The 27738-nt window shown below is 40.3% G+C and overlaps 1 protein-coding gene across 2 annotated transcripts in view; it reads right to left on the bottom strand.

Annotated features, from left to right (window-relative positions):
* The window catches only part of ADAM12 (ADAM metallopeptidase domain 12), a 167678-nt gene that overhangs the window by 36653 nt on the left and 103287 nt on the right, over positions 1-27738 (bottom strand). For both annotated transcript variants that reach the window (XM_052676845.1, XM_052676847.1), the window contains exons 6-11: positions 23754-23931; positions 19102-19167; positions 18140-18211; positions 17044-17213; positions 15737-15821; positions 10707-10855 (exon numbers count right to left, since the gene is read on the bottom strand). In XM_052676845.1, the coding sequence (XP_052532805.1) occupies positions 10707-10855; positions 15737-15821; positions 17044-17213; positions 18140-18211; positions 19102-19167; positions 23754-23931 (720 nt within the window). The remainder of the gene's footprint in view (positions 1-10706; positions 10856-15736; positions 15822-17043; positions 17214-18139; positions 18212-19101; positions 19168-23753; positions 23932-27738) is intronic.

Here is a 27738-nt window from a genome sequence, read left to right as displayed (position 1 = left end):
GTGCTAATAGAGGAAAAACAACCCATGATATTTATGCACATTTACCCATTTCACCTTTGCAAGCTCCTGTTCTGCCAAAGCGTACCTAACTACAACTTGCAATGCATCACACTCAGAAGAACAAAAGAAGCACACTTATCCTCCCAGCTGGTTCTGGGACAGTCTTGAAATCCACCCAAGGAGGTTTTCAAGAACCATGGAGGTGTAGCCCTTATTGGCATGGCTTAGGGAGCACGGTGGGGTAGGCTGACAGTTAGACTTGATGATCTTAATGGTCTTTTCCAAATTTAATGATTCCACGATTCTTTGATTTAAAGACCTGCCATAGTTTGGTACTCACTTGGCTTCAACAGATGGGTTTGGCTAGGATAAGCCTGCACATCAAGTGTAGATTCAAATGACAGCAGGACTCAGAGAAGCACAAAACCCTCTGGAGGAGGAAGAGGAGAGGATATTTGGGAAGCATCTCTGAACAAATCTCACAAGGAAGCAGCTCACTGCGAAAAGCAGCAGCAGAAGCATTAGCAGAAAGAATCTTACAGAAATGACAGCTGGAAAGACAAGAGACAAAGGTCCTAGAGAAAAACGGCTGAGCTTTGCAAAACACTAGAAGGAATATACACCTGGGGGACAGACTGGCATTGATTTCACCTAATGGCCGTACTACCCAGTCTCTTAATAAATCAGGACTCCAAGACAGAAGTATCTGACTTGCAAGCACCTTGCCTCAATTTTTTCTCTTTCAGAAGATGCAGAGGAAAGATTAGCGAGGCATTAACAAGGCCAGGAATCAGGCTGCAATCCCCCAGCATTTCCACCTTCCTACTGTGCATTCTGCAAGATAAGAGCTGAGAAAAAGCAGATTTTTCCCCACATCACCTGTATCACATCAGGCAAATAGAAGTGAAAATAAGCTAGTTAGCATCAGCATTGCATGTAATCATCATATCGAGCTAACAGAAAAGAATAAATTGACTCGTATTTGTGCCTCAGGGATCCTTAAGCAAGCAAGTGAAAAAATCTGAAGGGATCCATAGGAGCCCTTGCTTTCCTGTCAACTTTGATGGAGCTTGGATTTCTGAAGCCAATTGGCTGCCAGGAGAATGTCAGTGATGAAGATGAACACAAATTCCATGCTACTTTAGAATAAGCCAGGAAGGCTCCTTAGGAGCCCACCTTATTTCACATCTCTATTTTCTGTGACTTCCCATTAAAATTGGTGGTTGCTTATCTCCATCCCACCACTGTGACTGCAGCATTCAGTTCTGAAGAGTCATTGTTGGGGGTAAAACAGACATCTTCATTCTCTGAATGTTAAACTTTTTGCACATTTATCTCAGACAAAAAAGGCTCTGTGATTCCCATGACAACTGTGGCAAAGGCAGCTGTAGGCATCATTTAATTACAGTGATTCAGACTTCCAAGTCAACATCAATTCCTTACAATGCTTCAGGGCATACAACACATGTTAAAAAAAAAAAAACATCACCAAAAAGCATTCATGTGACCTTCAGAATATGCCCTTTAAGGTATGTTTCCATTTATACTCTGGGAGTTTGGAATTTGTCAACACCAATTATAACTGGACATTGCACACTTAATTCTTCATGCACTGCACTACTGGTTTATCCTTGCAGTCTGATATGTGGTGCTTTGTTGTTTTTGTTTTTTTTCTTGAAAAGAGAAAGCCAAGATAAAGCAAAATGTCCTTACATGATTTCTTCTTATGGGTCATGGCAACAGCAGTAGTACAGGAGACAAATGTCCCTTACAGAGCTATATTTTGTATAGGTAGTACACTGACAAGACAAAATGCAGCTGAACTCTCACATGCCAGCATCCAATCCACTAAAGCTGTGCCCATTCTGGATACATCGCAGGGTAGAAAACATGACTTGTCCTAAAGTATCTGCTATAAATAATCAGACCAGAAGTAAAATGTGTTTTCATCTGAGAAGTAACCTCTCTCCTTGTCAGCTTCACTTACAGAAAATGCATGCTGTAAATCTCTATGAGTCCTCCTCTAGAATACACCAAAAAAGAAAAATATTTTCATTTCTAACAGCACATCTCCTGAGGTGTGGGATTCTAAGCTAAACTAAAAAGCAAAACCTTTTTTTTTTTTTTCCCCTTTTTTTTTAATATATATTTTTATAAGGAGCTGCCCTGTAGCTCTGTGTGCTAATTGCTAACAGTGGTTTGCTCCTGCAGAGGACTAAAGAACAGGCAAAGAATTGTAACCCATGCTACTAATGCACAGATCTTATTTACTAAAACAATTAAATATATCTGTAATGTATGGAAATTATTAACCAAAAAGGGATGCCAAATGGGCTGCAGACATGAGGCTACTTGGAGTTAAGGAAAGGAATGACATAAATCTGGTTTGCAATCTCATGGCTGTTTCCTACTAAAGGAAGGACCAGAATTCAATCTGCTAAATTACTCAGGCTGAGCTCAGACCAGTTTGGAAACATAAGCAGCTTTAGAGTTTAATTAGAAACTGTTTATATCTTAAAGATAATTTCATTTTCTTCAACTCACAACAGAGTTAATTGCAGATAGTTCTGCTGACTCCACAGATTGAAGTCTCCAAGCTGCCAGACTGAAAAATGCAAAATAAGAACTGTACAATTGCAAACAAACTGAGAGGGGTCAGGAAATACCGTGCAACTAATGATGGCTTGATTAGCTAATGCTTAAGAAGGTACTGCGAGATGCCAAGCAAGGACAAAAGAGCACCAGCCAGTAAATTAAAAAGTCCTTTCCCACACTGTATTTCTGGTCTCCATCCCATTCATCACATGACTGTCTGTCTTCTTATTTATTTTTTTTAGCACTTCAACTATGTGTGTATATTGACTCCAACAGACGTGTTGGAGTCAATGCTTTTTGCTTCAAGTTGTGTTTGGCACCAAAGCCAAGATGCTGTATTCATGGCATGCCTGGCTGGCTCCTGAAGCTACTATGGATCTCCAAAGAGTACATTCTCATGTACAGCTCCATATACTCCAGAAACTGTATTTCAGCAGTGAAAAACCAAGGGAACCCATTATCCTGCTTTCTTCAGGTGATTTTTTTTTGTAAAAGAACAGTGATTGAGACTAATACTGAATGTAGCAGAGTTTGAGTATGGTTAGTTTTTTCCTATCTTGTCCTTAGTAAATTTTAACTTGTTGTTTTATGTACTTAGCTGCATGCTTGTAACACAGTTAAATGCATTTTGTTCTATGCTGATTTGAAAACAACAAAGAAAAGCAGATGACAAAATACAAATTCCCCATAAAAGCCTTTGAGAGTTGAATGTTCTGTGCAGAATGGCTCTCCAAGAGACACCAACCACCTATCTATCATGCAAAAATATATTTATGCGTTATAAAACCATCATTACTGTCACTAGCCTTCTTTTGATGTGCAGTCCTAAGTCTCATCAATGGCAATGGGTGATACACAAGGGAAGAATAGACCTCCAGAATCACCTAAAGACAGGAACTACTCAACAACACGCTTTAGAAATAGGGTGCTGGTCCCTTGGTGGGGACCACTCTGGGGAGCACTTCCAGAGCACCCTTGGACCCTCATGGTTTGGGGAAGAAGATGCAAAGCGATGGCTCGAACGCCTCAAGAGCCAGTTTACACACAGAAAATTCTGCCCTTACACAGATGACAACCACTGGAAAAACCCTGGAGGCCTGAACACGTAAGAATTTGTATCAAAAGTTTATGCATGAAAGCAAAACACCAAATGTTACCTTTAGTTTCTCACTTGCAGGAAAGCTGCCTTTCAAGGATAGCTGCATCTCCTAGATCATACAGAGCTAGTTTCAAAACAGCTGGGAAATGGCTTAAAGCATTCATCAAAGAACAAATGCTAACAACCTAATTCTTGGGTGCTTAGAGCACTTGCACAGCAGACCCACAGACCAACTTATCACCAGGGGCAAGTGAGAAAACTTTCACTTATGACATCTTCTGTGCTACGAAGGGTCTTGGTTGGCATCACCTTTTAGTCACTCATGGAGAGGTAGACGCTTTCACTTAAATATTTCATTTAGCTTAGTTATAGCTAACATACTCAGCATTCAGTACAGAATACCTAATTGTTCCCTGGGGGAATTAAAATATAATATGTACTGATGCTCTTTTTCACAAGTATTTGAAAGAAACTCTCCTGACGGTCCTTCCTATCTTTAACTTTTCTCCACCTCTCCTCAGCAATACTTCAATTAGTTTAGTTTGGGAATGTCACTCAGACAATTCTTAGTAAATCGTGTTTTGCTCTCAATTCCATTCACAAATCCATACCTTCTTGCTGGTTTTTATTCTACTTCTAACCATAAAGGTGTAAATTTTACCTAAAAACATACTGGTAATAGTGAATGCATTTTGGATTTGTTAAAAGAAAGTCTTCTGCAAATTTCTACCGTAAACAAACCACTGTTTTTCTACCTCTCCAGTTCAACTACTACTACGTGCTCTTGACTGTCCTCCTCCCCCAGATCCTGCCTCCAAAGCTTAATAATTAATGTGAAATTGCGCACTGCAAAGCAATTACTCAGAATTAGTTTTTCTTTTCAACTGCAAGCTGCAGTTCCACAAAAATCCTCTAAAATTATGGCCAATATCTGAGAAGTTTAAGAATTGATTTAAATCACATCTCTCCTTTTCCCTCACTTATGATCACCACACAAAAACTTGGTCTCTGGCTGCAGTAGAACCCCAAGGCATCCTGCAGCAAAGGCAAAACACAGGCATTTCCACCAGCACGGTCACAGACCGAGCTCCACTTCCCTGTAACAAATGCAGTCATATTTATCTGAGCAAATTGAATTTAAAACCTGACCAAATCAGAAAGATATACTGCCTTTAAACTCCAGCTGCAAAAATGGAAATGGTAACGCAAGATCCAAGATAAGAACTGGAAAAAAGAGCCAGGCATAGAGGGATTCATCTCATTCTTTGATTTTTTCTAAAGCAACATCACAGTAAAAGGAACATGACAGAGAGGAGTTGCTGTGCAGAGCAGTTATCACGAAAGAGCTGCTTCCTTGTTTATATTACTGGTGCAGACCTTCCTGCGTGGCACCACACATCTCCCCATCCCTATCACTACATACATGTCATCACTGGGATGCAAACCAGCACACATCCTGGACAAGGCAATTATCAGAACAGAGGAAAAGCAGGACCGCTGAGGAGCTTAGATTGAAACAAGTATTGATGAAGAGATATTCTTTTATTTAAAAATCTGTCAGGCAAACAGTAATGGCCAAGCCCTCTCTCAACAAGTTGGGTTTTGTAATTCCCAAAAAAACCCACAAACTTGAATCCATGTCTTGAAAAAAACTGTTTCAGTAACACAATATTTTTATTTTCTGAATGATTTGCTATTTTCAGTTCTTTTGCATTTCATCTCTTCATCACGGTCGCTGAAGAAAAGCAGCACAGAGCCAAGATAAAAAACAAAAAGTCAGGGTAGACTTACATGACCTGCTGCCAGGCTATGCTTGGTGTGTGGCAGGACCTGGGAGACTGGACACACAGTGCTGTTTCTTGATCCTTGTTTTCAAAGGTTTTCCCGCAGCGAGATGCAAAAGGGGCTGGAGGGGAGAAGAGCAACCCTTTCCCAGTCATCCCCTTTTCTGTCTGCATGGTGAAAACCTACTACTGTATGTGGAAGTTCAAAAAGAGATGAAATGAACTGCTCTACCCTAGCAGCCTGCCTGGCATTTCAATTACCTTTGGCCGAGATGAAACAGCAACAAGAATTCTCCTGATCCTGATAAGAGCAACACATTTCTGGGAGATGACAAGGAGAGCAGCTTTCCTTGTCACCGGGCTCAGAGAAGGGTTAGAGACTACAACAGGTTCAGCATTTGAATGTGCTTAGTAAGATCAGTTATCCTTTGTGGATTCCTGGGCTCTCGTTAACACCTAAGCTGCAGGAGGAACATGGGGAAGCATCAAGGAATACTTTCTGTTAACTGTAATGAAGATCACATTTACAGTACACTCGTCTGCCCTGAAGAGCAGTTGGCTGTGCAAGTCCCCCATATATAAATTAGAAGAGCATGGTCTTGGCAAGGACCCAGACATGGGTGAGGTGAAGCATAAACCATTAGGTTTATTGGAGGGAAGATGGATGGCTAAAAATGTTTGGCTCCCCTTAAGGCTAGGCTAGAAGCTTCAAATGTATATGGAAGCTTTCAACGACTTTGGGGAAACTCACCTGATTTCAACCACCAGGGAGATAACAGTGCATCATTTTGATGAAGCAGCACATGAACAGTACATTTTCAAAATCATTAAAGAACTTATCACAGGTAGTTGGCATAATTTTGCTCCGCAGTTTGTGGTAAATTCTGTTTAGTTGCAGTGATATAAATCTGGAGCAATGCCTTGGATTTCACTATAACTCTCCTGGTTTTATGTAACTGTCAGGAAGAATATTTGCATTCCCAAGAGCGGAAAATTTAGGGAGATACTTGGAAAACAAGCAGAATAGTGAGATGGCCTTGCTGACTCAGCATAGTCCCTTTGTTTTCAGACACTGCAATCACAATAAAAACATTTGCAAGTCTCTTTTAAGACTCCTTATCACCTTCTTTTCACTTGAAACAGTTTATGGTCAAAACAACTAAAAGAAATGAACAAATAACATTTAAACATACACATAAAAAGAGAACAATGTGATAATACTAAACATTTCCTTGTTGATACTATTTTTGCAGTAATAACCCACAACGGGATTTATGTGGTTTCCATAGGAGATATTTGAGTCTCTAAAAGATCTGGAGTGCCACAAATTGTGGGTTTGGTTTTCATACGCTTAATTCCATGCCACACAAAATATATTCTGCTGAAATATTGGGTCCTTAAGGCATTTGTTGCTCACACAACAGAGGTACACATCTTGCTGGTATCTTTTAGGAGTGAAAGCTTTAAGAAGCTCATTAAAGGATAGATCCAACAGTTTAAATTCCAGACTGATCCCTGGAGATTTTTTCCACCAAGAAGTAATTTCCAAGATGACTTTTTAATGCTAACCTCTTCAAAGACTGAAACATAAGAACTGAAAGAAGATGGCAATAATTAATGAAATCACTTTTAAGTAAAAAGTCTTCAAACACTCCCTTTTGCTGCAGAACCACACCAATGACTCTAAAGTCAAGTCTGCAGAGGCATTTTTGTTACAGCCCAGATATTTCCTACCCTTTTTAGAGATTAGATAAGGACTTCTCAGCAGCTCATGCTTTTTACTTCAGCCCAAGGATTTTTTTTTTCTCCTTTTCTTTTACGTATCAAATTTAGCTTAAACCAACAGAAATTAGAAGGGCACAGTGTGAGTGCCAGTGAGTACACTGAGAGAACAAACTTCTCTCCAAATGTATTTAGCTTCCTTGACAAGTTCTGTGTTTTGATGTTTTTCAGGTAGGGAATATCACATATTCATAGAAAAATCAGGATGGTTTGGGTGCAGAAGGGACCTTAAAAACCACCTAGTTCCAATCCCCTGAGGTGGACAGGGTTGCCACCCACTAGGTTCGGTCGCCCAAACCTGGCTTTGATCATATCCAGGGGTGAGGCCTTCCAGAGCATCTCTGGGCAACCTGCTCTGATGCCTCATCACCTTCATCACAAAGATTTGCTTCATTATGCCAAATTTAAGATCTGCCTTCTTTTAGTTTAAAGCCATTACCTCTTGTTCCTATTACTACATGCCCTTGTAAAATGCCCCTCTTCACCTTTCTTGACTGCTCCTTACAGGTTCTGGAAGGCTTCAGTGAGGCATACCCAAAGCCTTCTCTTCTCCAAGCTGAACAAGCCCAATTCCTGACCTTTCTTCACAGGATCAGTGCTCCAGCACTCTGACCATCTTCATAGCTTTCTCTGGAATCACCCCTACAGGTCCATATCCTCTTATGCTGGGGGCCCCAGACCCAGATATAGTTCTCCATCTGGGGTCTCAGGGAAAACAGAAGGGGACAATCATCTCCCTTGCTCTGCTGCCACCCCTGTCTTCTGATGCAGCCCAGGATACAATTGGATTTCTGGGCTGAAAGTGCTAGTTCACACTGAGCTCTCATCAACCAAAACCCCGAGTCCTCCTCAAGGTCACTCTCATTCCATTTTCTGTCCAGCCCGTGTTTGTGCTTGAGAGTGCCCTGACCAAAGTGCAGCATCTCACACTTGACGTTGTCGAGCTTCAAGAACTTTGCCCTCACATGTTCCCCCTGGATGGCATCCTCCTCCTCCCGTGTATTGCATGCACCAAACCCTGTAGCTTACTGTCCTCTGCAAACTTGCTGGAGGTGCACTCAATCACACTGGCTGTGTCACTGACAAAAATGTCTGAATATTAATTTGACCTTCTCTTAACTGACTCTTGCAGAGTTGAGAACTGTTCGATGTTCCTTGAATAATGGTGCTCAGAGGAATACTACTGTTGGTCAGATGTTGGGTAAATATTGAAAGTGTTAATTTTAAATTGGTAAAATGAAGTTTGGCTTAAGGCATAAAGTATTCACCTGGAATACTTATTACATATCGACAGCACAGCATGAAGGTAAAGCCTAAGGCTACAAACCCAATGTTAAAATCTCCATTTATAATTCACTAATCACTGCAAACACACCAGCACACTCTTTTCTGTGAATGTCACAACTCTTCCTTGGGCGTAAGTTGTAGACAAAGTTTGGTGAAAATCCAGAGAGCGCGACAAAGCTTTGGTGCACCTCAGGGCTCCATACCTATGAAGTGCTGGTGTTGGGTAGAGCACTGTTAAGGCAGCACAGCTGGTAAACCACCAGGGTGCTGCTGAAACCCTGGGATAAAGCGAGCTGAGGTGCTTGGAGGAACACAGTGAGCAGGTACAAAACCTTGCTCTGACCATGCCCAGAGCCAAGTGACTGGACTGGCATACCAGGGACACCTTCTGGTAAACCCACTGGGCTGCACTGGAACAGGTTGCCCAAGGAGGTTGTGGATGCCCCATCCCTGCAGGCATTCAAAGCCAGGCTGGACGTGGCTCTGAGCAGCCTGGGGTGCTGGTTGGAGACCCTGCACACAGCAGGGGGTTGGAACTGGATGAGCATTGTGGGCCTTTGCAACCCAGACCATTCTGTGGTTCTATAATTCCATGGTGCTGAAAGCAGAACCACAGAAAAGCTAGCTAACCTCATGTTAGAGATACGTCCACAGGCTGAATTCGGAAAACATCTAGAAGCTTCTGTCCTGATTGCATCTCCAGTATTTATTCCCCAAAGCAGAGCAACTGGACACCCAGCTAGCAGATCAGCTAGATGACAAAATCTTGCATGCCTCGTTCTGGAGCTCAGAGCCCAGACTTGCCTGCCCACTGCATACCTACCATCATATCACCTCTCTTCAGAGCCACCTTCAGTTTGTTTTCACAGTGTGTTTATTAGCCCTGACTTGCTGCAGAATGCAATTCCACAGGGATATTTACTACCTATTGTTTCAGAAGAGCCAAGCTATTTTTCTCTCCCAAACCACTCTCATTCTCCTCTAAGCACACAACTCTCTTTTTCATTGTTTGTCTCTTAACTTGCTGTGTTTGGCCTCTGGCCAGAATCCCTTTTTCTGCCTTGAAGGAGAGTGACAGCTTGCCTTTGAAGAAGTGCCAAAGCTGTTGTTTGGCTGACCAGCAGGGAGCAATCCTGCCCAACGCTCCCTGCCCTCTCCCATATTGCCCTCCTTCCTCAGAAACATGCAGTTTCCCAGCAAGCTGAGCTGATAAAAAAAATCCCAGAAGAGATTTTCTAAGCAATGTATATATAAGGTTTAAGCACACACAGAGTGTTGGAACTAGAAGACACATCAGAAGATCAGAGTAGACCATCCACTCGCCCCATGGCAAATCCAGCTGCACCTACCAGATGCTACTGACACATATTTGCCTCATTGGTTGCAGCTTCCAGTCAGACAGTGACATTTCTGTGGGCTATCCAGTCCAGCGTGCCACTTTCCAGCAGAAAACTTTGGTAAACCTCATTTTTTCCTTCAATTTAATGTTATTGGTTCTTGTCTGAACGTGGACACGAAGAACTCATTCATTATATTGCTCATTTTTCAAGTAGTATTTTAAAATGCAGAGGAGCAAGCTGTAATTAGTTACCTGGTTATGGCACCTGTGCTTTTCATGTCTACAAAAACACCAAACTTCTCTGTCCACATATCTGCTCATATGCTAATACCACTGCACATCAACAAAGGGTCAAATGCCAAAGTCTGTGCAAAACTAAAAACCTTCTCAGCACAACACAAAGACTTTACAGAGAATCTAATAATAATAATATATTTCCTGCACTGCTTTATTTCCTACACAGTCATCTTAGTCCTGGCCTTGGGACATCGTTCATTTCCTATTATGACTATGAAAATCTGTTGGCAAGATGAGAGAGGCTGAAATTCTGATTCACCACTTGCAATGCAGCTTGGTTTTTAAGAAAAGCTTAACCAACTGCTTGTAGCATTTCTGTCTGTCACACTGGTAATATGGAAATAGAAAAGTACAAGGGTACATGTCTTGCACTGATAACAAGTATAATTGTTTCAGCTTGAGGGGGATAACTGCAAAGAGATTTGACAGGTCTTGAAACTCTTCATTTTTCCTTTAAAAATACCTGAGACACAAAAACCAAACTGTTTTCCACTCTAAGTGCAACATCACCCCTCACACTTACCCCGTGGAAGGGTTCATGATGCAACCTCCTTTGTCAGTAGATGCTTTGCAGTTGCAGCCCCTCTCCAACGTATCGTGATTCATCCCAAAATTGTGGCCCAGCTCATGAGCCAGGGTGACTGCTGCACCTAGAGGGTTTTCTGAATGATCCTTAAGAAAAAAAAAAAATATATATATATAATAGTGGTCAAAATATGAAAGCAACTAAAAATACACAGTCCCATTCCAAGGTCCTATTCCTCATAATGCTTTATGAACTTACCAGCTATGGTGATACTGTTGTTAAAAGCACACAATTTAAAATCCATTCATGTATACCAGAAGCAGATTGGGATTTTCAGAGCAGCCTATCCGTCCTGGCCACCCAGCTTTCTCAGCACATCAAATATTCAAGGCCATCAGGCAACTTTGAACATATGGGCCATATCTTTATTGAGGGCTTTACATTTCCCTGCTGAAAAACTCCCCAAACTTCCCAAGACATGGCAGTGGCAGAAAACAGTAACTTAGATGTGGAGCATGGGGAAGGGCAATCATTTATGGGAGAGGATGAGTGTGATGTGATTTTTTTTTTGTTTCTTTGTTTGTTTTTTAAATTAAAGAACAAAGCAAGATGAAATCTTCAATGCCCTTCAGTTAACACCTATGAATATTCAAAATGCTGCAAGTATCAAGATCGAAATATTAACATTATTCCCTGTTGAAATGCTGGATTTTTTGGACAACTACTTCTGAGAAATTCCCTGCACGGTTTGATTAAAAGCTGCTGATCAGACTGATGTTTTGGCTGAACCACAAGAAAGAGACATTTCCACATCGATCACTTTCCTTGAGGGAAAAAATATCCACTGTACTCACATAAAATCTTTCCCCAAAGGCATAAACATGTAATATAAATGCATGATCCACTATTTATCAGTCAGTAAATGGAATTACTGTGTACAGCTGCCTGCTCTAAAAGCATATATGAATATATTCAGTTTAAATAACTCCTGGAATAATCTAAGTCAATCTTCAGACTAAAAAGAAGTGAAAGGTGAAAGCGTCCAAGACATCAACTATCTATAAATGAAGCTTTTCATCTATGACTTGGGGAGGGGTTCTGATGGTTGGTTGGCAGCCCTGCCCATGGCAGAGGTTTGGAAATAGATGATCCCCTCCAACTTAAGCCATTCTGTGATTCCATGACTTAAGAGCTTCTCCTTCCATCTGGCTGTGCTAATATTTTCAGTAATTCAATCCTTATATAGGAAAAAGAATTAAAAAAAAAAAAAAAAAAGAGAATACAATTGAATTCCAGCAACAAGGAACTACTTTTTCAGCTGGAATAAACTCAAAACAATTTCATCTTTTAACAAAGATTTCCCTGCTTTTCCTGAATTAAAAGAAATAACAGTATCAAAATGTCGTGACTAACATAACAGCCAGTTGGTGTGCAGTTAACTTTTGAAATGTTTGTTTGAAGAAAGGAGCTGTACCACGTGTTCTAGGAAAAGGATCAACATGGAAACGTATGCAGCAAAATAATCTGTAATAATCAGGAAAATATTTACTCCTGCACAGTGCCTACGTATGGAGATGTCTTATCTAGATACTGGTCACATACAGATTGATGTGTCTTCGTTCTTACAGTAAATGATGAAATACTCAGGGAATTCAGTTCAATTGAATCTGGTGTCCTAAAAAGAACACAACCCCTCACACAACTGGAAAACAATCCTGTACTGAAGATTAAGAAAACAATTACATAATTCCACATAATTTACTGGCGAAGCAATGGATGGATGCCTTGAAATTATTGCTGTGTTGTCCAGCCTCAGAAATTCCTCTGAGCTGTGAATCAACCATATAGACAACAAACTGAGATCAGCTCCTCAGCCTGCAAGGCTCTGTGCTGGTATTACAAAGGGGCTCTGCTCATCTGAGCATCTCCAGCACTGGCAATTAAAAATACAAATAAGAGTTCATGCTGTCCACTTCAGTACTGCAGCAATAAATGACCTGAAATGTAATTTGGGACTTGAATAAGCAAACAATTATTACATCCCATGCGGTTCTCATTACTAGCTCAGATCCACTTGGAATGCAATTTTATCAGTTTCTGGAGTGGGTTTTTAAAACAAGGAATGTGATGTCTCAGCAACAGAGGTTATTTGAAGACAGCATAAATGGAGATTATCAAAACAAACAGTAAGATGTCCCCCATTTGATACTGAGACCACTTAAGTATTGCAACTACTAAAGAAATGAATAGCAACGTGACTGATTTATTCCACCTCCTACTTTTAAAGCTAACTTGAGTAGTAAAAGTCATTACCAAACAGTTTCACAACCATTGTTCAGACATTAAAAGATGTTGCATAAAACAGGCAGCTGCTTTCAGCTGAACTCTGCTTCATTCCAGTGGGATTCAGTTGAAACCTCAGTAATAAAATACTGTCACCTACAGCTAGAACACTTTCATACCCCAATCCCTGTACTTTTCATGCAAGTTCACTCCATTGTAAAGAATGTAAGTTTTCAAAAATATACATTTAATTTCATTTCAGCCATTCATTGCTTCTGTTCCACAGTTGTTTAGCTTAACTGCCTACTAAGGTCTATAGAGATTAGGTATGGAATTCAAGTGGAATTTAGATCTTATGGTAGACCTGGATAACTGCAAAAAGGGTCAGGATCATGCATGGTTCTGCTCTTCCCAAATTTACATTCAAAAGCTTCTCATTTGGTTTCTCACGCACTTACTCCATTTTCTCTTCCTTCTGAACTGTTTTCAAAGCTGGGAACTCTCTGAGGCTGGACGTTAGGATTGGGATGGCTATTATGAAATTATCAGGGCTGCTCAGCGTTCAGTGTTGAGATGTTACAACTCCGTAGCCTCCCACGTTAAAAGCTATTTCATTTGCACATTTTCCAGACTTAGAGCTTTTTGTCTGCATGTATGTATCAAGACTTTTCTGTGCATACCTCAATCAACCTTTGTTAATCAAGAGGGGTGAGGTTGGAAGCTGCCCACCTGGGTTTTAGCGTGAGAATTTACTCGGTTTGGATTCGGCTCCTTATTGATGACTTGCTTGAAGAAGAAAAACATCCCTAGCTATGCTGTGCAAGCCTCAGGTTAATTTGCACCTCAAACATTTCAATTCACCAGGGTGGGAGTCTCTGGGAAACAACGCGTTCCACTGAAGCTGCAGCCTGGTTACGATTTCCCCACAGACCCTGGGTTTCTCCTGGACATATGAATCAGTCTCTTCTCTGTCAGAGCCCTGGGAACACTTTAAAGAAATACTGGTTCCTCTTTTTTGGTTACTGGAATGAATTTTTTTTTCCCCCTGTTTTGTTTTTCTTTAAACACCAGTTTCCAGAGTGAGGAGGATGGGATTTGCTGTAAAATACTGCAGCGTATTTTAAAGTTTATGCTATAAATTAAAAGAACAAACAGTCATTGTTAAGAGTATGACCAACTGCAGATAAAGCCAAAGCAGTGACTGCTACCCTGAGGGAGGAATGGGGAAAATGGGGCCGGGTGGCTCATTTATGTCTTTGCCAAGAGTTGGAAGTGCATTGGGAGACTTCTGCAACTTTCCCTTCCTCTCTGCCTCCTTTTCCTTTCATACCTAACCTCATGATACACAACAAAAAGCTGTAACAAACACAAACTAGAGACTTGGTTTCTAAAGCCAACAAGAGACTGAAGCCTTTGTATTTTCTACAATTTTGATGTGACTTTCTCCACCTGATTTGATTGTTTTCCCCGATCTTTCCTACTCCTCATCTCTCCTGCTCACCACATAAACCCTCCCAATCTGGATCATCAATATATCATATCTCATGAATGGCTTCTTGCCTGATTGTTTCAGAGACCACAAAGGAACCGTTCATTATGGGCCAGGCTCAGCCTGGATGCTAGTTAAGAAGAAACACATTGGCTTCAAGGAGCTGTATCTCTGGGGGTACTCTGCTGTGTGGATTGTCCTGAGGCAAAAATCTTGGTGTCTTGGACTCCAGGTTGGCCTTGCAGTGCTCTGAAGAACTGGGAGGTTTGAGACCATGCAAACTCAGTGCATAGTGCATTCCTCAGCTCCTCCTCACAGATACAGGAGAGGATGACTAAATCAACTAAAGTGAGGGAAGCCTAGACTAAAACACAGAAAAAAACCAAAAGTTTTCAGGCACTTCCAGCACGAACTCAAAAATAAAGAACATCTTTGAGGTTTTTAGGGCTTCCTGGCTTTCGGCTCTTGAGCTGAGGCTACCAGCAGAGCCTATTAGTGGCCTGCAAGCTTTTGAGTACACATCTTATTTCATTTCAAGTACTTGTACTGAAAAGCATAGTTAATTCAAAACTGCTTTCCCCTCCCTTGCACAAAACACTGCTCTCAAAATTCAAACCATTCTTCTACATTTCCCTCTCCCCATGCCCCTCCCCCCCAAAGAAAGCATCCCAGAGCTACTAGCAGATATTGGTTAAGATGGCTGCTTGTTTGTTGGTCACATCCAGCATCTAACAACACTACCTGTAATACTCTCTAAGAGAGATTTAGGTGGAATAAATGCTGCTATTGTTTATACTCATCTGGCAACATAACAAAAACACTGTGCTACAAAGATGGAAAGTAATACCTTACATAATGAACTCTGCAAATACAGAATAAAATCAATATAATAAAAGATTCAGGATAGACCTGTTGTTGCCTGTAACACTAGTATACTCAGGTGCGTAACAAATAGATCCTCTGGTTCTCTTCCTTCATAGTACCTCTTCCTTTGACATAACGATGACCAGAAGCAGAGGATTCTTGAAAGAAGGTCATGCTATGTTTTAACACCATATTTCAGTTTCATGCTTTCCACGATGCAAACTACGAGTTAAAACACTTATGCTCAAGCTGCTCGTTGATACGGATATTATTGAGACTGAAAATGTGACTAAAAGGAGCTGACGTTCTGGTACTGAACGCAGCACTACAACACTTGAGATCACATTGCAGCAGCTGGGAGAGGTTCCAGCTCTGTGCTTTTGCCACTTACCATGACGACCCCTCCAGACTGCTCTGCAGTACACATGCTCATGATGGGAGCCATGCCAATGGTTGTCCCCTGGAAGTACACCCCGCTGCAGAAGGGAGGAAAAGGAAAAGGAGAATTGCACAATCACCACTCAGTGCCAAGATATCACCCTCATTATTTAAAGTCTTGTGTTTCTGCCAGCCTCAAGTATCCCATTTCAAATGTGTCAGCTCCAGACATTTGCAGGTTTGAAAACAACAAAATGTGCAGATTAGCTTTGCCAACTTGCTAAACTGACAGTGACAGAATCCCTGCTATGAAAAAGATCCATTTGATCACCGTCCTTCGGATTTACTTCTGTAATGTGACTCTTTCTTCTTTTCCTTGATTGAAGTTGGGAATAGAAATGCAAACATAAAAGTACTCTCTCTCAATCAAGGAAGGGTTACTTTAATGCCATGGGAAGTTTATATGCTACTTGCTGTAATACACAGCAGAGAATTTAGTTTTTGCAAGCCAAGTATTAATACACATACAGAGTAATCAGATGATTTGTGGCAGTTTGAATAATGTCAGAATATAAATGCAGTGAGTAAAGAGAACTTTTAACTATTAAGTCTGTTTATAGCAGAGAGGATTGTTCATTGCTTGAAATAATACCTGGATCAAGACAGATTTGAGACAGAGGTGTTTCTCTTACTCATGGTTTTGCCTTTTTTTTTTTTTTCCTACTCTTGAGCAGCCAGGTAAAAGGTTACTTAAACATTAAGTCATAAGTGGAAATCAATTACCCTATCCAGAATGTATTTTGAATTTTTACTGAGATCATTCTACTAAGGAACAGGATTCAGATGACAGAATAACAGAATGGTTTGGGTTGGAAAGGAGCTTTACAGTCACCTGGTACAGCCCTCCTGCCATGGTGAGGGATGCTTCCACCAGATCAGGTTGCCTAAAGCTCCATTCAACCCAACCCTGAGATGTCTATATCATCTCGACAATAATATCCCCTCAGCTCTGCTGCAGTGGGGAGGGCAGGGCTGCCTTCTTCGGTAACAGTTCACACTGAGATCGCCTTAAACTGACTGTAAATTCACACCTGAAATATTGCTTATTACATATCCAGCCTGCCACGTGTGTTGTATCCAGGAAAGCTCTAGAACTAAGAGATATTGCTGAGGAAGCAGATTTGTCTGGAGCGTCTGAAGGGTTCAGCAAAACACTTTGTGATTGCAGAGAGGAAAGACAGCCCTTAAGGAGCACAAGCGACCAACCCAACAGCTGAGAGAACCCAATCCAGCCAATGTTATTCATGGTATAAACTCTACCTTATTAGCTGTGCATTGTCATGGGGTTTACGAGGTAGTAGTTTTAGCTTTCTCCAGTCCAGAAACTCATGGAGGCTGGTGAAAGGATCTTGAGAAATAGAGCACTTATCCATGTCATTCCACACTTCCACTCCGACCAGGGCTACTCGAATATTTAGTGGCCTATAAAACTAAAGAGAAAACAGAAACAACAATTGTTGCACTGCTGGACACTGCTATCACAGCGTTAAATGTCAGCGTTGCCACAAGGAGGGAGCAGATGCAGCGTTAGGGATGGAGCAGATAAAAATTCTAAGGTAGGAATAAAGTAGAGAAGGACTCAGGGATCGATCAAGTCGAGATTTGGCTGACAATCTGAGAAAAGCATATACTAGATCTTTGTCTTGTTTATATGCATTATAGCCATTTGGATAACTCTGCCATTTTCTGAGCATAAATTAAGCATGAAACATAAATACATCATAACATGCAAAATTAATTTTGAGCAGGTAACATATAAACGCCTGTCCTGCAGTAATAAGTCAGCCAGACAATTATGCAAGAGGTGGAGGTGTTTTCAGCAGCTTGTTTTTAATCACAAATGCTTCTCCTTGAGTTAATGTCCTTGAGAACTTGTTCTGGTCTGAACTATACTTCCTCTGTCATTATTTCACTACCAGCACATGGGGAGCTGGGCTGGGGGACAACAATTACTGTAGGAAGGAAGGGGTAAGAAACGTGTGACTCGCTCTTACCTGGAGGTTTTAGCTTTAAGCTCCTTTTCTTTTCATACAAGGTATAAATGTAAATTTTAGAAGCTTAATTTGTACTAATCACAGAATGGCCTGGGTTGCAAAGGAGCACAATGCTCATTCAGTTCCAACCCCCTGCTGTGTGCAGGTCACCAACCAGCAGACCAGGCTGCCCAGAGCCACATCCAGCCTGGCCTTGAATGCCTGCAGGGATGGGGCATCCACAGCCTCCTTGGGCAACCTGTGCCAGTGCCTCACCACCCTCTGTGAGAATACAAAGATTTTCCAACAAGTGCTGGAGATGAACTTTTCCTTCAGAAAGTGCAATAACTTCTGAAAAAGAGAAATCATTCTCATGTTCTTACCTTATCAACATAGTTTGCAATTTCTATCAGCCTCTGCTTAATTTTTTCCACATCCTTGCCTTGTCTCTGAAACTTGGAACATAAAGGATCAATGTTCTAGCAGCACAAACAGTAGTGTTTTCCCACAGCAGCCACTTAGCAATATTTGGTCCTTAGTCACCCTCTGTAATCCCCAACTGCACATTCCTGCTGGCTTCCACGGGACGACCAGAATGTGGTGCATAATAAGCACAGGCTATGGGATGGGATTTGTTTTTCACATAAGGACTTTAAAATCCTTAAGTCTTATATTGCAATCTGTCTGGGGCTGATGTTTTGTGAAAATGAAAAGACTTTCCTGTACACTGCTTTGGCAGCAGAGCGATTGTTACTCCCTAACTAGCTGTGTTCAAGGAGAGTGAGAGACCATCACATTTGCAAATGAAAATCAAATGCAAGTAGCAAAATAATCCAATCCAAGACTTCATATCTTTGGTTGCCATTCAACTGACTGGAACATTTCTACAGCCTGTCCTGGCTCCTCGCTCCATAGCTCTGTTTCCAAACTGTCAGGAAGGCTTCATGCAATGTGATGGTAAAGCACTACTTCAAAGGGAAATGCAGGATCCCACAGCATCCTCCAAACAGTGACAATCCTGCCAAGGGCTGTCACAGAATGCAGTGAAGATACAATCAGTTCATGGGCTGTGAATTTTCATTTGTCACATCTTGAATTACAGACAGATATCCCAATTACCTGTGGGTGTCACATTCCTTATGAAATATTGCAAGAGAGATGTACAAAGAACTATCAGTGTTACCCTATCTTTAAGGGCCTTCTGTTGCCTAGCTCTGTAGAAGCATGACATGTGAAAGCCCCAATATATATATCTTTTTTTAAATCTGAAGCACATTCCTTATAATTCCATACTGAAACTGAAAAGAGCTACTCATTTCCAACCTGTGTTTCCCATGTCTCTTACCTCACGATTATCTGCCACAATAACAAGCTCCACATATTTTGTTGTCTTCAGAGTCTCCCTCTTGTACTGTCAAAAAAGATGAAAACAGTATTCTGTGGGATTTTTTTATTTTTTGTAATAAGTGACCCTTGGAATCAGCTCTTCCCCCAGTTCAACACAGTGCTTGCAAGAGGAGATGCAACACATCTCAGATTTCGGCCTTCCTTTTATCTACATAACAGAAATAGTCTATGTGGTGCCCACAGAAAAACCCACAAAACCCCAAACCAAACAACTGAGATTCGATCACAAGAAGAAAAATGATGCAAAGGATTGATCAACCTTCTGGGTTTCTGCAGTTACAATGTTGGAGTTATCTTTCCTTACAGGAGAACATCATCTCCATTGGAAAGAACTTTCCAAGGTGCTCTTAAAGAAATTATTAATTGACTTCAAGTAAATATTTTGCACAAACGTTACTACGGAAAATGAGCAATGAAGGAATACTGAGTCAAGCAAATGAGAGATCAAGTGGTCAACTGAGCAATTACATAGAAAAAAATAAAAATAATAATAATAAAAAAAAACAAGACCAAAACTGCAGAAAAAAGAATCTACCTAAATGAATTGTCAGTGTCCAGAGTAGAAAACTGTAATGCTTAAAAAAAAGAAAAAAGAAAGAAAAAAAAAAAAGGATGGCTTACTTTTAATTTTGTATCTGTATATTCACATAAAAGAGCTAGTCACGTTACCAGCAGTTCCAAATGCAGGTTTGAAGTACAATGCTTACCTCAAGAAGATAAAATATTGTAATATTACTAATCACAGAACTCCTCTGATACCCTAATTTAAGAGACATTCTGAAGCCCATAAAAGTCCTGTGATTTATGCCAGCTGAGCATCTGTTGAATTATTTCTCCCATGTCTCTGAAATAAGACAGTTAGGAAACAGAGGTTCCAGCAGCACGCCCAATCTTTGTGCCAGAGTTTAAGCAACTTCAGCAGTTGCATGACCTACTAACAACCATGATGCTCTTTAACCTAAAGCAAAACAGAACTTCTCAAAGCAAATGGTCTCTAAGGCAAACTGTGCAATCTCTTTTAAAACTCTGTCAATACTGGATGTCACCATTCCGCCAAATTTTACAAAGTTTTCCTGATGTGCTCAAAATGTTTCTCCTTGCTATCTGCAGATTGATTTGGAATACCTAGAGGAAAATAAAAGATGTAACTCTCACTAATTCCAGCATTCTAATGTTAAAACACTCATGTTTAATAGAGCTACGCAGCCTTCTAACTACAATAACTGGAAAACATTAATTTCCATTTAGACTGTTGCTGAGAAAGCACTAGAAGCTATCATTAATCAACTAAGAATCAGCTGCACTTCGTGTGGTTAGACTTATTGCAGGCCTAGCAAATGAGCACATGTAGATATTCCTGTAACTTCTCTTGGTACTGGGTTCTCTGCCATCTTCTTCTGTTCTACTGGACACAACCATCACCACAATGCAGGCATGATTTGCTCATGGACCTGGTGCTTCCTCTGCCATGCAGGTCATCAGGCAGCAGGACACCCAAGAGCCAGCACATTCCCTTTGCAGCTTCTGTACCAGCAGTAAATGGGGTGTGAAGGATCTCAGTAGAGCTTGATTCACCTCTCCACTACACATCAGACAGAGCTACACTACACATCATAGACATGAGCGAGGTGTTATGGAAGGCAAATGACTGTGTGGGTTTTGTTTGTGACAGAGCTGGTCCCTCAGACACTGAAAATCTAATATAAACTCAAAATTTATTATGCAGTCTTTGTTAGAGACTTACCCCTAAGATGCCTCTGGTCTTCTAGTGAAAACTGAGATGTCTCCCAGGTGTGAAGATATAAGGGCTCTGCTACCCTAGTCAATAAGCCATTCGTTTTTCACCAAAAGCAAAATTATTTGGACAGGAGAGAGTTAGCCTGAGAGAAGTTGGCTAGCAGACTGTAATCATATTAGCCTCTGGTGACTGATTTGCAAAATGAATCCATCCCTGCAATTTGCCCAAAGGCTATGTGTATTCCTTGGATATGATATTTATTTATAAGATGTACCTAATTATTGCTTCTTTCAATCTGCTTTCTGCAGCCAACTGCATCAACACACAATCCATTCCCTGATTTAATCACTCAGAATTAAAATGAAGAGTCAATAATACAGCCATGACAGAAATACACGAGGGGAGATCAGATACCTTTTTCAGCTGATTACTGTCCTGCTCCCCTGCTTCTTCAATACCTGATCGTACTGCAAAACTGCTGTCCTATAACACCATATATTTTCAGTGCTTCCCTTCCTGGGAACTGGCTTAGCTTGGATTCACAGTGCAGTGTTGCAGCCTCACTCTCTCTCTGTGATCTAATTCCCTGGATCAGCTGATATGTGATCTACCAGGACCACTGAAATGGTTATTTTGTGTGGCTAAAGAGAAAAGCCATAATATAGCAACTATATTACATGCAGGAATTGCTTTCTGTAGGATCCCATACCAATGGAGCTTATCTGGTTGGCACACTCCCTGCTGCAGTTTGAGGGCCCCCTGCATTATAAAATGGCTCCGAATTTATATATACACAACCCTAACGGAGCAAAATGTGTCTGCCCACACCTGCTGTACCATCTGACTTGATCTAGCAAACCTCACATTTGGACCTGGGAAGCTGAATCTATTGTTTTCTCCATCATTTATTCGTACGTATATATAACCCAAAGGCTGGTCTAAATTTGTGCTACATTGATCTAACATTTCAGGTCTGCTCAACAAGCATTTAGTGTATGCAGATGGGTGAAAGGTCAGTGAAATAAACTAAAAACTACCTCAAGCCTGCCAAGAAACCTGAAATTTTCATTATGCCCTAAACCCGGCACTGTGCTTACTTCTGTGACCCAGCATAATGTGGAGCAGCCTTGTGTCTCAATAATTTGCAATTCATCATTATTCAGTGTATCCTGACAGTCTGCTTAGTTGATGACAACACCGAAATGTGAAAATTCAGTCCACATATTACATTTGACAACTTCCAGAATTCATACATTAAAAGCGTATCCAGCATACTCATTACAAGCATTTTACCCAACTCTGTGATGTGGCTGGTGACAGGTTTCATATTTATGCCCAGTGAACCATTGCAACAATATCTTTCAGATATGTAAGGTGAATTATAACACATAGTTGAAGCCATCAACAGAATGTGAGAACCACGAGGGTAATGGTGAAATTGTTTTGAATGTATCAGATAGTTATGTGTATGCTTTTCATTTCAGTTGCCTGGCGTTACAGATTGCCTCTCCAAACTTCACTTGCATGTCCCAAACGTTTTGGGGAAACCTTAAAGATTCAAAAAAGTTCATTTCCACACACATGAAATAATTTGAAAATGCAGTTTTTAGGGTGTGAAACACTTTAGCTTAATGGAGGAACCTATTTTTGAAACGTCACTGTAAGGAAGCCCGTTTTGGTAGAGCTGCACTTATAGAAAAGCAGGCTGGAAGGCCATGGCTTTGTTCTGCTATCTTGTGTTTCCCAGAAAGGGTTCATGTCACAGATATGTTGATATTAATGAGCATTAATATGGAGTATTTAAGAAGAAATCATAAAGAAAGCTTACATAAATTACTGTCAACACTTTCAACCTACAGTCTTCACACCTTTTCAGAAAAATGCTTAGCCCATAAAGTTGCATCTGTAACAGCTAACCCTATATATACCTATATATAGGGTTTTATATAATATATATATTTTTTTAACAAAAGGAAATTTGGACAGATAACGCTTGATATTCCTAAAATACAAAATAATTTAATTCCACTACATAACTAAAATCTGGTAATGCCATTTAGGTTGCTTTCCTTCACAGTTAACTTGATACATGGGCTTAGTAGCACCCGTAACTATGAAACACAGAAAGTGACATTTAATGAAATATGAGGTCAGAATTGTATCACTGTATGATTTCTGGACACCTAAAACAGTGTTTTCCACAATCCATATCCAGTATGCACATTAATTTGTTACAGTATTTCTTCATGGTTTTCAGCTCATTTTCTACTGTTTCCATTAGCGAGATGCATTTCACATTAAGTGCACTCCTTACATAAAAACAATTACTATAACACATCTGTAAGATAATACTGTGAGAATTTGTTTTGTCTGCACAGGATACTTTCCTGTAAGAACGTATAGGTTCATTTAGGTTTTAAAACACTATTCTCAAAGCATCACAGCTCTCGTGTTCTTTTCCACCTCGGCTGGCCAAGAACTTTTCCAGACATTGCTCAGCGTTCTTATGGGGTCCTAAATTGTTGCTATAATCATACATGAACCACAATATATTACCATGGTAGTATGAAACTTTTCCTGTGCTATCTCATTACCAAAAAGAATGAGAAAAAGCAATAAGGGAGCGGGAAAAAGTAACAAAGCTTAAGCAAATCTTGTAAGCATGTGCTCAGCTTTAGGCATGTTCTTAAGCACGTGCCATCAGCAGAAGCTGACTGTGTGGTTTAGTAGTCTGTTCAGTAGGGATATAGGAAATGAGTCTGGAAAAGAGAGTTATGGCAGACAGTGTTATGGAGATGCTACCAGGAAGGTACTTAACAAACCAGAAACACGAAAGCACAGCATGCACCTACCCTGCCGGGTGGAGTGCGGTGCGACGTGTCAGCGGCCCTCGTGGCAGAGATGTCCAGCTGGTGGCCACAGGACCCTGGAATTATTTCCAAGTTCTCTGCTCGGTAGATCTTGTGTTCACTTGTAGCATCTTCTAATGGCTCCACAATGTAGCTTTTGTTTGCAAACACAATAATTCCCCTGTTATGGAAGACAGCAGAGTAAGATGCGCAGCTTTCAAGAACAAACCTATGTTTGTCTTCAACAAGGTTACAACAAGCTTTAATAACAGAGGAATATGAAAAAGCAAAATGCTTATTTACAGTACCATGGTTGGGTGGAGCAGGAAACATCAAAGCTGTACATTTGTCATTACAGCACACTACACCTTACAAAAAGCTATGGCTCAAAGAAAATTTTCCTTTTCTGAAGTGTCGTGCTGTAGAACAAAATTACATTTGTGTTTTATGTGTTTTCCATTCTCCCAGTGATGCATTGCCATTGCTGACTAGAGTAATGATGTGAGTACTTCTGAGGACCTGTTGCAAACAGGAACGAACAAAAGCATGGCGAAATGTTTTCATTAGGAAAGGTAGAGAGCAAAAGAACTTATTATGATCTGTAGATACCTTTTAAACCAAACGCTGATGCAAGCATCAAAGCTGCCAGATGAAAGAGGCATTTGAGTATGAAAATGGGTTATTAAATACTGCACTGTGGGGCAGTAAAATGAAGTTCAGAAATATTAACTAAAGGATTCCTGTTTAAAATAATGCCTCCAAAATTTCATTTTTTACCACAATACCATCTGTTGTCTGAGGAACCCAAAGGTCTTCTACTGAGAAATGCACTCCTATCACATTACTGTCAGCAGCAATGTGCAAAGAGGACATCAGGATGGCATAATACCATAAGAAGGCATAGGTTAGGTTTACAGTCATCTCTACTTGAGTTGTGTCTGCAAGAGGAAAGCATTTAGTATTCAAAGTCTGACTTAGAATTGTCTAACTTGTATCCTGAGCACGTATTGTCAACTCAAGATGGTCTTAGTTCCTGCATCAAACTGGATATTGAGTTTCCTTGGGCAATTATTTGATCAAAGAAAGGCATCCTTTAAAATTCTTTTTTTCCTTTTTTACTTGTGTTTACTTGTTTTTACCTTTTTTATTTTTTTTGTTAAATATTGATAAACATTTGCTTATGTGGTATAGCAAGTACTCATCATTTAGACACTACATTGAACATGCTGTTTCCATATCTTTAAATTATGAATGCATAAATCATTAACAATGGCAAAGTTTCAGCAGGAATATTACAATCTACCCAAAATCCCTCTGAAAATTTTGATTGGCTAAAGTGTTCTTCCCCAATTCCTCCTCTACATTGCTCTACACTTTCTCTATATGCTATTAAACCACTATTATTTTTAGATTAAAGCTGGCTATGTTATATTGGTTTCTCTTTTTCCTCTATAGGTGTCTGCTCTTCTGTCTGTACTACAACAAAGGTGAGGTACTACAAGTATTTTAAGACCAGTCCATGTCTCTATACAGTTCTACAGAAGGTTTAAAAAAGGAAAAACGTGGTGGAAGGAGCCAGAAGCATCGTAAAGGCTGATACAAAAATAAAAAGTGAAATTATTTGGAAAAAGCTGTCCTAGCTATTCCAACCTTACAAAGATACAATGAAGAAAGTCCCAATCAATTACCTGAAACTTTGGTTTCAAGCAGGCAGTCCATTTGTTACCAAACACCCTTATTGTTGGTTCACCCAAGCTAACAAATAACCATTTCATGTGAAGAGTAATATCTAGATGCCCAAGGTAAAACAAGACTGGTAATCCATGATATTAAAAAGGCTGTGCAAAAGCATTTACAGTAACATCCCCAACAAAAGGAGAGTAGTGTACTGATTTGACCCAGAGTCAGGCTCTGGTAATCCATCTGCAGCTTCCTCAGTACCCTTGGCAAATCAGGTAAGATGCATGATTTACCATCACACAAGCACGCTTTGCGTGATGGATGAGAACTGGAAAAGCAGGACTGATTTATTACAGCAACCCTTGTAGCAATAGCTAGGATACACGATAGGATGAATGACATATGGGGACCTCCAAGCAGGTTGCACTGTGATTCAGTATCCTTACAATCTGCAGTTCTAAGAAATTATTTTAAGATCTGCCATATTCCTTGAAGAATTTAGGAAACTAGGACAGCATATTCTCTTTACTCCCATAATCAGCAACTCCGTAATCAGCATAATCAAGTAAGGGTTGTTGTTTTTCCCTTGTGCAATAAATTATTCCATTCTGGAGGCCTTCTGGAACCAGCAGTGGAGGCAGAAGTCCATTAGTCACTGTTTGAAATGGGACAGCCTGACCATCTCCCTTATTAACAACTCCCAAACAGCATGAAACCATGAAGGTTTTATTTTTAATGTTAAACTTCATTCCTCTAGAACCTTAACTTAAATAAAAAAAAAATCTATATCTATAGATATGTAGTTTAATTTTATTTAATTATTTACACTGAAGATGGAGAGACTTAATAGCATCCTTTTTCTGGATAAAGCTTACTCACCCCTTTATTTTCTCCCCCTCAGTGATCGCTGGGTTTCCAACACATCCTTTGTAAACCCAGGTACTGTCTAAATTGACTCATAACTCCGTTTTCTCTCACTGGAGGGCATACAGACAGGTGAACAGATACCCAAGTGATTAATTTTGTTTTCAATTGAGCAAATAAGTGCTAGGACAGCCTATTCAACTACTCATCAAAACTCCCAATCCTTTAAGAACGGTGCCACCCTTTGCATATGAAGCAATCCCATGGTAAAAAAAAAGAAATCTGCAGTTTTGGCATAAAGGAAGGAATAGCTTTAATTTAATGCATGTTTTTCTTTTCAGTACTGCCTGCAGGACACTTGCACCCAGCTTGTGACCATCTGTAATACGATAACAAATATCAAATATGAATTCTCTTGGCCAGCTCTTTTTTTTTTTGCTAATTTTCTTTTCCTATAATCACATTTTCCCCCTTGATTATTGCCAAGCACAGCACTTACAACTGTAACTAGTCAAAAAAAGTTGGTTTCTTTCTCTTTTAGTGTGGCAAGACCTGATAAACGATACCTAAAACCAGTCTTTCACTACTGAGAATGTGATGTCAATTGAATTAATCTGTAATTACTTTTTCCCTTATATTTTTCTGTTTGAAAGAAGCCTCTGTTTCGGTGGTTCTACTATGCTCCTCAGTCAGCCCATGCTCCCTAATGACCAAGGTGAGACAACTTCTTCTCGGGAGACGTTAACGTTAAATAACACAGTGCTTTTCAAAAAATGAAAATGCAGTATATTGAAATAGAAAATACCAGTCAAAAACAACATGAGGAACCCCAAAGGCATTGCAAAAGCAACTCCATGTATGCTTGAGAAGCAGCTATGAGCAGACAAAAGGCCAACTCCTAACAGAAATCTGTGAGATTTCTACCGCTACCTCAACAAAAGATTACCAGAATTTCCAGACTTATAAATATTGGGGAAAAATGCAATATAAAATATAAATTTTTTGGCTTCTAGTTATCTAACCCATGGTACATGTGTTTGCTTCAATCTCACACGATAGTGATACTGAAAACTCAGAAAGACCTACAAAAACAGTTGAGCAGGAAAGCTGAGTCAATTCAGCTCCCATCTAAAACAATCAGGCTTTCCACCATCAGTAGCAGAGAGGGGGAAAAATAAAATCTACATCGTGCAGCATGTCCAGACATCAGTTCATGGGCTTCAAGCCAACTGGAAGCAGCTTCAGTGCAATCTTGAGGCCAAGCTGATATTTCACTCTGCCTCTGAGCAGGGTTTGAGCCCTGCTCATGTCTGGGGCTCAGCAACAAACCAGCCACATCCTCACCGCTGCAAATCAGCTCAAATTGTGAACTCAATTGGTATCTGCCTAATACATGCCATTATATGACAAATGGACAGATGGGGATGGGTTAGGATGAGAGCTC

Source organism: Tympanuchus pallidicinctus, unplaced genomic scaffold (assembly GCF_026119805.1).
Source record: "Tympanuchus pallidicinctus isolate F22 unplaced genomic scaffold, pur_lepc_1.0 scaffold16, whole genome shotgun sequence".
In the NCBI taxonomy this organism is placed as follows: domain Eukaryota; kingdom Metazoa; phylum Chordata; class Aves; order Galliformes; family Phasianidae; genus Tympanuchus; species Tympanuchus pallidicinctus.
Note: the sequence above shows the minus strand (reverse complement) of the source record. Positions and strands in the feature narration are given on the sequence as shown.